The sequence below is a fragment of the Salmo salar genome, chromosome 02, assembly GCF_965601325.2.
Source record: "Salmo salar chromosome 02, fSalSal1, whole genome shotgun sequence".
NCBI classification, from domain to species: domain Eukaryota; kingdom Metazoa; phylum Chordata; class Actinopteri; order Salmoniformes; family Salmonidae; genus Salmo; species Salmo salar.
Window position 1 is genome coordinate 31,325,001 of NC_138292.1, and position 12,738 is coordinate 31,337,738.

The following is a 12,738-nucleotide window of genomic DNA, read 5'->3' on the forward strand; positions in this document are numbered from 1 at the left end:
GTGACAACAGAGTGATCAAATTAATACAGCAGATCTGTACATCTTTTGTTGGCCCATTATTAATGACAATTAGGATTTAAATTGCAACATCTACTAACGACCAACAACCAGTTGCATGAATGTTGTGACTAAGGTGACTGGTTCAACTTAAACTCTTCAAACTGCAATCCCAGCATGCATCCCTTTTCCTCCACTAGATTTACTTCAATCTCAATAAGTGCCGCTTTGACTGAAGCACGCAAATCTAACATGTCTAATTGAAATGATCTTTAATTCCAAACTGTAGATTTGACCATGGAGCTATACAGTATATTTAACTAATACTGTTCTATTGAATTGTGTGGTTGGGACGTGGGGATAAAGGGCTGAACATTGATTCTCTAACCCTTCAATTAAAGGGCAGAGTAGATTAGTGGTGTGTGGTTGTGATGTGGCTGGGACACGCACGACTATATGAGCTCAGGGAGTCAAAACTCTGGACTTATTAGCATCAGTCTCTCCCTCATCATCATCATCATCGTCATAATGATGAAGATCACCATCGTTATCATCACCACACGCTCACCCAACCTCCACTCCTGCGGTTAGTTAAACACTGCAAATCAACCCATATCTAATCAATCACATTCATCATCTCAGAAAATATGAAATGTGGATAAAAGAGAGACAGAAACACGGAAGAAAGTTGACTAAATGAACTATGGAAGCTCTAACTGGCATGCAGAGTCCCACAGCACTGACACACCCCTGAGGGCACTATTGAGGACACACCACCACAATGCCACACTCCTGAGTGCACTTGCCTTTCCTCCCATTCACAGGTGGGCCTGGCTGAGGCCTGTCCTCACAGTCTGAACAGGAGTGGGACACAGATGGAGCTTTATGAGATCATGGACACACACACACACACACACACACACACACACACACACACAAACACACGTGCAGGTGTTTGCACGCCCGCACACTTGTAAGAACACACGCACGCAAGCACAACACACAGACCAAATGCATACAGATATGAAAACCCAAGAGGTATACTGCATGTTTCATGACCAAGATATTCTACTACCATCACACAGAAGAACTGAATGAATGAACAGACAGATGGGTGAGGAGGAACTAGGAAGAGAGACCTGTGGGAAACTCCAGCTCCTGCCAACACAACCCTGGACACTCTCATTCAAGCCAGTACATTCATAAAGTACAGTACTGACTCAACAAATGATCACATTCTAAGGGCATTGGCTGAGGGGCAGAATGGCTGTAGGGCTTATAAAGATGGTCCAACATCATAGTCCAGTACAGGCTGTGTGGACCAGGCAGGGTCAAATTCAAGTTTGCAGTGTTCTGGGACTATTCCATTGGTTTCTATGGTATCAGGCAAACTAAATAAAGTGCAGCTTAAGTACATCATGTATTGGACCCAGATCTGGCGTGGAGTTCTCAGCAGAGAGGCAGATACATAAAGGTGACAGAGGTGAATGAGGAAGTCTAAAGGCTCAGTCTGCTCTGAGACACACCAGTAGATAGACACACAGGTGATAAACACACCTGGCTGTCCCTCGTACTGCTCTTGAGGGCAAAGGTCACCAGTAGGCCGCTCTAGCTCCTCCCATGTTCCCTCTGAGTGGTCGGGGGTCGTAGTAGAGACAGATAGACAACAACAGGTACAGAGGCTGATTAGATATCACTTGGTTTGTGCCTAAAGTCGTCAACACTAGTTCAGGTGTCAATGTTGACTTCCCTGTACACATAAAGGAACAATAAAAGCATGGCAGGACGGTTCAACAGGGGTTACCACAGATACTATATCACAACATCTAGGTCCAGGTCTACCTTGTAAAAGAGGTATTCTGAGCTCAATGGGAATTCCTGGTTAAACAAAAAGGTTAAATAAATACAAATCTAACTGAAGCCAGTACGGCGCAACAACATGGATCCGTTGGCTAGGTCGGGAACACAAAGATACAATCACACACACCTGACTGGATACACATTCCCTGTTCGGCATTGATTTCTGTTACCTCACATTTCAAACAACCCTCCTATTTGAATCCCAGGCAGCCCAGCCCAGCCCAGCCCAGCCCAGCCAACCCCCAGTCCCCTGGCCTCTATGGATCAGTACCACATGCAGCTGCAACAGCAGCATTAGTGCTATGATTAGATACGTCCTGTCTGTGTCACGCTGTAGGGCTCTGTGTGAGCGTCAGCTGTCTGTGTCACGCTGTAGGGCTCTGTGTGAGCGTCAGCTGTCTGTGTCACGCTGTAGGGCTCTGTGTGAGCGTCAGCTGTCTGTGTCACGCTGTAGGGCTCTGTGTGAGGATCAGCTGTCTGTGTCACGCTGTAGGGCTCTGTGTGAGCGTCAGCTGTCTGTGTCACGCTGTAGGGCTCTGTGTGAGCGTCAGCTGTCTGTGTCACGCTGTAGGGCTCTGTGTAAGCGTCAGCTGTCTGTGTCACGCTGTAGGGCTCTGTGTGAGCGTCAGCTGTCTGTGTCACGCTGTAGGGCTCTGTGTGAGCGTCAGCTGTCTGTGTCACGCTGTAGGGCTCTGTGTGAGGATCAGCCCAGGGTCAGATCAATACATTACAATACCTCCCCCATTTTCCCACCCGCTGCCATTACCCATCACAGAGGGGAGAGAGATGGGGGAGAGGGAAGGGGAGAGACGGGGAGAAACGGGAAGGGGGAGAGGAGAGAGACAGAGGATAGAGACAGGGAGACAGGAATGGGGAGGTGGCGACAGAGGGAGAGAGAGGAGGGACAGAGGATAGAGGGGGAGAGGGGTAGGGGGAGAGGAGAGAGATGGGGACAGAGGGTGAGAGAGGACGGACAAAGGAGAGATGGGGAGACGGGAAGGAGGATAGGAGAGAGAGGGCAGGAGAGAGACTGGCTGTAGACTCGGAGGAGAGAGGAGTGCTCATGGTTTCTGACAATGATGAAGGAGTTCTGGGAGTGCTTTGACAAGTTCTCAGCACCGGCTAGGCTTTCTCTCTTTTGCTCTGCTTTCTCCCTCCCTCTCTCTCCTTCTGCTCTCCCGCTTCCTTCTCCCTCTCTCTCTCTCTCTCTTTCTTTCTCTGCTCTGCTCCCTCTCTCTCTCTCTCTCTCTTGCTCCCTTCTCCTTCTCTCCCGTGGCCCGCTCCCTCCAATCACCACTCAGCTAATCTGTCAATTCACAGCGCAGCTCCAGAGAACTCAGGCTCCTCCCCTCCCTTCCATCACCACACCCTTCCATCATGTGACACGCTCTGTTACAACCTGTCAGAGCATTTTAGGGAGAGTTAAATGAGAACAATACATTTGTGCTGAAGAATGAAACGGTTTAAGATGTCATTCTGTCTGTGAGAGCTTCAGTAAGAGAAGTAGGATCACACTGTCTGTACTAGTTCTGATTCCTCATTAAGGAGAGAGTCTTACAGTACAGGAGGAACTAGAGGAACTCTCTGCATGCAGCTCAGTTATACCTCTTGGACCAGGCAGAGTTAAGGGCACTATATTATAGCCTTCCCAGACTCAATAAAAAGTGAATAATGTATTCCTTTGTTTCTGGATAAATGACTTTACTACTACTAACACTGGTTATGGAATCACACATGTTTAAAACACTAATAGTCTACTGCACCGTATCCACGCCACAACCCCCAGTGACACATCTCACCTGAGCACTCTGAAGTCATAACACCAAACTGAGGACTGTTCAACATAGAACACAAAACGACAGTAGAACTCATGACAACTGAGGAACATGGAAGCTACGATGCTAGATGACAACACTGACCCAGTGTAGGAGCCAGAAGAAGACTAGGAAGCTAAGCTAGGACACAGGACTGCTAGGTCACACAGTCAGGGAGTGAGAGACAGGCAGGGGGTGCTGTGGACCACTGTAATCAGGGCTGTTCAGTAGGGAGGAAACCTTTTGAAACGTAGTGAAACAGGGAGGTTCTCTCTGAACTTGTCCAATAAGAACACAGATTCTCATTATCCGTTGCAGACAGATTCAGTCTTTCACAGGGGAGTTCTCTAACTCCCACCTCCTGTGAAAGACCAAACCTACACTCTATGTTACAGACCTTCACAAGGCTCTGTTCCTTCTTCTCCATCTTCTGAGGAAGGAATGGCAAAAAGGAACCGAGTAGATATATTCAAATAAAAAACATCAAATGTTTATGAAGAGACAACATCACCAATATCGCTGACCAAGGATACAATACATGTTGTAAACCTTCCACAGGACACCCTGGTTACCGCTGATAACATATAGAGTACTGAGACCATAAGAACACACAACAAACTCACTAAAACACAACACACAGCTTAACAATGTTGGTAGAGTCAAGGAATTCTGAGCCAAGCTCTGTCGTTCACGGGCAACTGACCAGAGAGAACCAACAGACAGCAGTATCTGTTAAACTTGCTATGAGCCTTTTCCCACTCAGAGGTTTATGGCACAAAATAAGCAATATCTCAAGCTGCCATACCCAGATAAAGACCAGCAAATAACAAGAAACAACTGCTTCTGTCAAAGAGATGCTTCAATCAAAGTCAAACCTGTTCCAAAGTAAGTGACCATAGTGACCAATGGAGAACAGCCTTGAGGTGTCACCAAACCAAAGCAACCAGAGTGGCCCAGCTGGGTATGGAAAATACGCTGAGAACTTACTTCTGCCCTTGGTCCCTGTGGGTGGAAGCTGTGGTAGTTGCCGACCTCCTCTCCTGTCGGACATGGGGGTACTGGTAGGGCTGGTTTGGGCCGATCCGCTGCGGGGGTTCGCCCTACGGGGGGCACAAAATGGTACAGCCTGGGTGAGTCAAAGATCAGAGGTCAGGCACAGAGCTGACCTGTGATTGGTTGGAAGGCCCCGGATAAGCAGAAGGACTACATTTCCCAGCGTGCTTTGCTTTGTTATGTAAGAGGAGAGGATGGTTTCAGGCTGGTTGTAGAAACAGCAACACATCAAACAAACAAACTACTACTGTCTACTGGGGTTGGTAATGAACCAAACATGGGAAAAAAATTGTATCAAACACATATATATGTCAGTTCAGATATATACTGGACATGTTGTGTACAATCATGTCCATGCTCAACCAGGGATGCTGCCATGTTGTTGGATCGGTGAAAGCTGGACACATAACAGATAATTTACCTGGTCAATCACCTGATCAATTACCTGATCAATTAACTGATAAATTACCTGATAAATTATCGGATCAATTACCTGATCAATTACCTGATCAATTACCTGATCAATTAACTGATCAATTAACTGATCAATTATCTGATCAATTATCTGATCAATTACCTGATCAATTACCTGATCAATTATCTGATCAATTAACTGATCAATTATCTGATCAATTAACTGATAAATTACCTGATCAATTACCTGATCAATTATCTGATCAATTAACTGATAAATTACCTGATCAATTATCTGATCAATTAACTGATAAATTACCTGATCAATTACCTGATCAATTACCTGATCAATTACCTGATCAATTACCTGATCAATTAACTGATAAATTACCTGATCAATTACCTGATCAATTACCTGATCAAGTTAATAACTAACTACCTTTTACTTTCTGTACTGTATTTTTTTTTGAATCTATCGTATTGAACGTATTCTCAACAGATATTCTTTGTCCCATAAGACTTGTACTATGTTTTTACACCATCTGCCAGTTGAGCAATTGTGTTTGCTAAACACATCTGTATTCTGACAATATGTGTTGAAGGCAGGCTATGCAGAAGCATCAATTTAATACTGTAGCTTGAATTATTACTTAATTTGCTAAACATTAATGACAAATAGTTATTGCCTAAAAATGGCTAATATTGAGGAGTACTGGTGTCTTACTCTAATTAAAAGCACATAACAGATGATCAAGCTCATTTGCAATTGGTGGGTTGCTGACTGATTGAATAAATTCTACATATCTGGTGTAGGCCAAAGGTTCATTCTAATTCATGTCAGCACCTACCAGCTGGTGAACTCTAAAACATATCAAAAACAATGACATTTGGCACATGACATGCTAGAGATAATGTAGCATCAGTTTTGCAACAAAGGTGATGAATCGCATGTTTCACTCGACCCATCAAGCTGCAAGGAAAGAGGGAGGACAGCACCCATGGGCGTTCGTTCAATGTGGACCAATGTGGACCAATGTGGACCAATGCGACCATGCGATCTGACGGTCTACAAAAGATTAGAAAAAAAAAAAAAACTGGAATAAAAAATGTAATTACAGGATAATAACAGGTAATGTTAGTAAAGAAAGAAAATCACAATGGTGATCCAGCACTACTATACTCAGTCAAAGTAGTGTATAAGTAGTGTGTTCCAAAAACAAAAAGAGTTAGTTTCTAGTCTACTACCAGTCTGGGATGGGGAAGAAAATGCAGCAGCATTCGTTGCTTTAGGAGGGGGGGCGGAGTAAATGATAAAGTGGTAAGCTGGCTGGATGCTGATTGGATGCTGATTGGATGCTGATTGGATGCTGGGTGGGTGGTGGGGGGTTGGTGGTTGGTTGCAGTGAGACAGGCAGAGAGAGGGGTGGGTGCTGGTTGTTGGTTACTCTTTGGATTGGTGGGGCAGTAGCTATGCAGTGGAGGCTGGTGGGAGGAGAAATCGAAGGATGGGCTCATTGTAACGGCTGCAATGGCAGAAATGGAAAAGTATGAAACACATCAAACCCATGTGTTTGATTCCAATCCATGAATTCCATTCCAGCTGTTCCAATGAGCCCATCGTCTGATTTCAAGTGACACCAGCCTCCTGTAGATGTGTCTGTCTGGTCACCTCGTTAAGGCAGGTGAGGGAGGGGCGGAGCGTCCGGAGGGTAAAGACGGCATGGACCTCATGAGGGCGGAGTCGGGCCGCTCCGTGGACCGCGAGCGGGAGGTGGTGGTGCGCTCTAGCGCGGGACGCTGGTCAGCTGACCTGGACCTGCTGTGATACACATGCCTATCAACGGCTCCGTGGTTCCTGCAACACGTTATTGACAGAAGGGAAGGAAGCTGCTGCTGATGATCAGGTGACATGATACAGCAGAGTGATGCATGGACTGGGCCCCTGGGCTGGGCCCCATGGGGCCCTGCTGGAACCTACAGTAGAGTAGGAACAGGTCATAGCAGGTGTGACAGGGAGAGACAGGGACAGGCAGGGGATAATGTGTCCCTCATCTGTGGTAGGTGACTGAGTGAGTGGGTGGGAGGCCCTTTGGAATCTGTCTGTGAGTGAAAGACACTGGGTGAGATGTGAGAGAATAGTGGATTAGCATGTGTTTGTTGGTTTCCATTCAGCCCACTAGCTTACTATACTCCTGCAAGGTACATGCCGAAAGCTGTCTCCGCCCTGCCATTGTAAAATGTAACTGAAATCTAGTTGGAAAAAGAAAATATATTTTTGGCACTTTGAGTAGTTTGGAAATAAAATGGAATAAAATGCATTTGACATACATATACCGTGTACACAAGAAAATCTACACCGTATCATTATGTACAATAAAAAACATGAATATTCTGTGTTTTGTATCGTGTTGTTCCATAAGCATCTTCATAGGCAGTAAGTGTCATTAACTTTCAGTACCATGTGTATATCTGAAAATCAGGTCACAGCAGTTAGACATATCATTGTCATTGCAAATGATCATGAAGAAAAATACCTTATTTTGACCAGATGTTGATTATCATCTGACATGAGCAGCATTTGCAAAGCCAAAAACAAACACCAAACACTGAGGACACAGTGGCAGCACAGTAAAATAGTGAAATGTTAGAGTGAAAAGCTGTCCAGCAGAGGCTATGCTTCCTGCTTCCTGTTTTACACCAGCCAATCGCAACACAGCGGTCACTCCAGTTGTAGACCAGCCAATTACAACACAGCCACTTCATCAGCCAGTGAACGACGTTGCCTGAGACTTTAACGATGGTGACCATCATCATCATCATTCGTGGTCTACCATCCTCAGGTCGTTATGTCCAGGGATTGATGGCTTTGAACAGTAAAGGAGATGTCGCAATCTAACGACTTGTTACTTACTAGAGGTGTGTTGTGATGGATACTGTAGTTCACCATAGCTCTCTCTCTCTCTCTCTCTCTCTCTCTCTACCGTTCAGGATATTCCCTTGGGATTTCAACCCGGTCAAAATACTAACTCAAACAGCCCAAGTCTGGTGTGGTTAGTATATACTCTGATAATACTTTGCACACCTTTGTTGCACAGTAGAAACATTAAAACTCTAGTTAGATCGACTACAGCACCGGTGCTACTGTAACATCTATGTGTCTATGGAACATCTACACTGTTATTACCTTGTCTACCACTGCATTCCTCCTGCTAAAACTATACATCTACTGAAGTAGCTACAATATGAGGTCCCCTCAATATAGACTTGCCATCTCAACCCTGGTCAAAATTAGTCCACTATAAAGGGAATAGGATGCCATTTGGGACACAGTCAAATACTTTAGTCTAGTTCTACAGTCAACAGTGTGAGAAGCATGGCATCTATCCAAGGTCACTGTCTAGATCTACTGTGCTGGCAGGGACCTGTTCCCAGGGGCCGCACGGGTCACAGCGACTCACCCGGGGCTCTGAGCCACTCCACTCTCTCTCTCTCTCTCTGACTCTCCCTCTCCCTCTCTCTCTGTCTCTCTCTCCCTCTCTCTCTGTCTGTCTCTCCCTCCCTCTCCGTCTCTCCCTCCCTCTCTGTCTCTCCCTCCCTCTCCGTCTCTCCCTCCCTCTCTGTCTCTCCCTCCCTCTCTCCCTCCCTCTCCGTCTCTCCCTCCCTCTCTGTCTCTCCCTCTCTGTCTTTCCCTCTCTGTCTCCCCTCACTCTCTGATTCTCCCTCTCTGTCTCTTTCTCTCCGACTCTCCCTCTCGGTCTCTCTGTCTCCCTTCTCTCTCTCCCTCTCCCTCTGTTTCTCTCCTAATCGTTCTGGCTATAGCAGAAAGAGAAGGCACACAGTTGGAATGGGAGTGGAAGGGACATCTATTCTCCTCTCCTCTGTGACTGTGTGAATGCCATGGGATGTGAGAACCATTCATCTCCCTGCCAATCTACAGAGAGAGTGAAGCTATCTGGTCCGCGGCCTCGCTCAGGGAAACTTTGTGACACTTTAATAAAGTCAGTTGTGCTGCCTCAGTTCTGACGACTCATCGTTTTTTTCTCTTGGAGAGACAATGCACGATGTGTGGTTTTTGACTGACAGCCAGATGGCAGCGACGGGAGCCCAGGAGGAGCTATTTGCAGCATTTCTCCAGGGGGTGCTGAGAGTGTGTCATGCGTTCCAAATGACACCCAATTCCCTATTTAGTGCACTACATTTTGCCAGGTCCCATAGGACTCTGGTCAAAAGTAGTGCACTATATAAGGACTAGGGCGTCATTTGGGAGTGCCCGGCTTGGTCCAGCCCGCTGAACTGGCACATCACAACATCGGGCCTGGCACACGCACCTGGGGGGTACCTGAGCCTGAACCTAGCCCATCATAGGGCTGGCACAGCCTGGGCATGGGGCAATGCTGAGCTTCCCATACTTAGCACTCTTAGCATAGAGAAACAGACAGACCCTCTGCGAGTCAGCATGGAGAAATGGCTAGGCACAGTTCTCCTTCTTCAGATGATAAAAATATCCTTCACTCATGTGGTATTGACCTGTCGGCCATATTGGCCTTCATCAGAATGAAAACGACATGGTTTGAAGACAGACAGAGAGGGCCAGAACAAATCAAACTGCAGACATACAGTTAACCACTGTTAATAATAATCCAGGCCATCCAAGATGGCAGAGGTAATGTTAGAGAGACAACCATGCACTAATAAAGGAAAGGTAAACATCCCATTACCACCAGCAGCATCAAAAGGCCATGTGTCCTTTTGTTCAATGCAGCCCTTATACAGTATTACCTGCAGAGCTGAGCATCAGAGCTACCAATGATGAGCCGGCCTTTATTTACCCAGATACAAACAGGACACCACTGATCACAAACACAACTTGTCATCTTAACCACTGATGGTAGACTAGTAGGCATGACAACAAAACAGCAACAGAGTACGATACATGTGTCACAACCGATGTGGAGACACGAGAGCTCGCAGTAGCCTCAATATTACACGGTAATTGAAGGCAGTTGTGTGGTTTATGGGTCTAGTACACAACTTGAGCAGAGCTGTGATGACATGCTCCAGAACCAGATATCACCCAGGATATCACGTGGGGTTCATCACCTTTTACAATCACATAGAAAATGTTTTAATGTCATACAGACGACTACAGAGAAAAAGACCCACAAAATGGCTGACTGTGGAAATATACGTAGAGACACTGTAATGTGAATACCTCTTGTAGTCACAGTCGACGGAAGCAGAGGAGGAGTACGCGCCCTCTGAGTGGGCTCGGGACATCCGAGTGGAGCGCAGTAACCTGACAGCCTCTTCTCGACTGATGTTGGATATGCGGTGGTTGCGGCTGGCGAAAAGAGAGCGGTCAGTGGGAGTCAGTGTGTGTTTTAAGAATGCCTTAATACCAGGTTGGTCAGGTGGGACAGAGAGAGAGAGGTCATGAACCTGTGGACAGAACCTGGTTTTCACATGACCCTGGGGACAGAACCTGGTTTTCACATGACCCTGGGGACAGTTGGGGAAGATGATGGGGGTGCACCAACTCTCTGTAGACAGTTATGGGGACAGTTGATGGGGGCGCACAAACTCTCTGTAGACTGTAAAGGGGACAGTTGATGGGGGCGCACCAACTCTCTGTAGACTGTAAAGGGGACAGTTGATGGGGGTGCACCAACTCTCTGTAGACTGTAAAGGGGACAGTTGATGGGGGCGAACCAACTCTCTGTAGACTGTTATGGGGACAGTTGATGGGGGCGCACAAACTCTCTGTAGACTGTTAAGGGGACAGTTGATGGGGCGCACCAACTCTGTACACTGTTAAGGGGACAGTTGATGGGGGCGCACCAACTCTCTGTACCTCTACTATTCTCTTGTGGTTTGATCCAAACACAACATCCACCTTGACCGCTGTGGATGGGTAGCCACCATAAGGAGTGTATATCAGATATATAGGACTCATATACTGTCATATACACTGGTACAACACAGGGTGGGAACTGGGCAGGGGGAACTACCTCTGCTGGACAACTCTTCACAATCAGAAAAAACAACAGGACACATCCATTTCACAGTATTGACAGGCTAGTTTCTTTGAGGTATATCTCAAGGTACAATCAAAGATAATAAATAGCGGGCTATGTATTTGTCTACCAATAAAGATACGTAATCAATGATGAAACTGTGGCAAATGTATGAAAAGTATGTGGAGAGAGGATATGTATATGTGTTTATGAAGGGTTCTACCTGGAACCAAAAGGGTTCTACCCGGAACCAAAAAGGGTTCTTCAAACGGTTCTCCTATGGGGACAGCCAAAGAACTCTTTTAGGTTCTAGATAGCACCTTTTTTTCTAAGAGTCTATGGGCCTTAGAGTGGCTCACCTGTTTAATTATATGGACTACAAAAGGCCACACACTACACTGATGCATATACAGTATATTTGTCCGGGAAGGGAGAAATATATACCTGGCTGCCCACACAACACCACACCACACAACACCACACCACACGTTGTGTCGTCAATGGCATTGTCTTGGGATGTGAAGTGGATAGGTTTGTGATGATCATGGTTTAATGTCAATGGCATTGTCTTGGGATGTGAAGTGGATAGGTTTGTGATGATCATGGTTTAATATCAATGGCATTGTCTTGGGATGTGAAGTGGATAGGTTTGTGATGATCATGGTTTAATGTCAATGGCATTGTCTTGGGATGTGAAGTGGATAGGTTTGTGATGATCATGGTTTAATGTCAATGGCGCATTAAGCCAACACAGGCTTGAAGCTTGATAGGCCAGCAGCTTCCTACAGACAGACAGGGGGCAGAGTGGAGGGTGTGATGGAGGGAGGAACATGCACTGTCAGGTAAGAGTCTACCTGGGTTCCTTCTGATGATCATCACTAGGTTGACAGCGTCTGGATCGTGGTAGGGTGAGAAAATGGCTGCGAGACATGAAGGGAGAGAACAGAGACATGGTTGGATGGGGCTGAATGGGGAGGGAGAAGAGGGAGAAAGAGAGAGAGCGAGAGACACACGGGGCGAGAGAGAGACACAGGGAGAGAGAGAAAGAGAGAGAGAGGGGGGCAGTACAGTGTTGGAGGAGAGAAGGGAGGAGCACAGCCATGGAAGAGGAGAGGATATTGGTGCAGTCCTTCCTCAGGTTAGAAAACCCATTGAGATGCATGATGAGGCGCTCCTAACTTACTGTTCTGTACTGTAACACACATGCTGCTGCAAACCAACATCAGTCCCAGTGGATTCAAACCAAACCTTGTAAGATACTGAATGTTGTTGGAGGTACTGTATGGGATTCATAGTCCAATTCAGAACTAGCCCCCTAACTCTCCAAATGTCTGTACATCCATTTCTGCATTAGTTAATAACTTTACAAAATAAAATGAAAAACAAGCAAAAGTACATAAATATGATGTTGTATTTCAAAACAAAATACACATAGGCAATATAAAACAACCTCTTAAAAATGTAAATTCCCCAAAATAATGAAATAATAATAATAATAAAGAATTATTATTATTTAGAGGTAGACTGGGTCATTTCCAAATTCTCTATGGGGGCATCCCAAATGGCACCCTATTCCCTTAGGGCTC

The 12,738-nt window shown here is 46.0% G+C and overlaps 1 protein-coding gene across 11 annotated transcripts in view; it reads right to left on the reverse strand.

Moving 5' to 3' along the window:
- The window catches only part of LOC106579570 (regulating synaptic membrane exocytosis protein 2), a 222,934-nt gene that overhangs the window by 55,280 nt on the left and 154,916 nt on the right, over positions 1-12,738 (reverse strand). For 10 of the 11 annotated variants that reach the window (XM_082961802.1, XM_082961794.1, XM_082961791.1 and 7 more), the window contains 2 exons: positions 6,808-6,993; positions 4,659-4,771 (listed from right to left, as the gene is read on the reverse strand). In XM_082961802.1, the coding sequence (XP_082817928.1) occupies positions 4,659-4,771; positions 6,808-6,993 (299 nt within the window). The remainder of the gene's footprint in view (positions 1-4,658; positions 4,772-6,807; positions 6,994-12,738) is intronic. The other variant, XM_082961804.1, reaches the window with a different exon arrangement.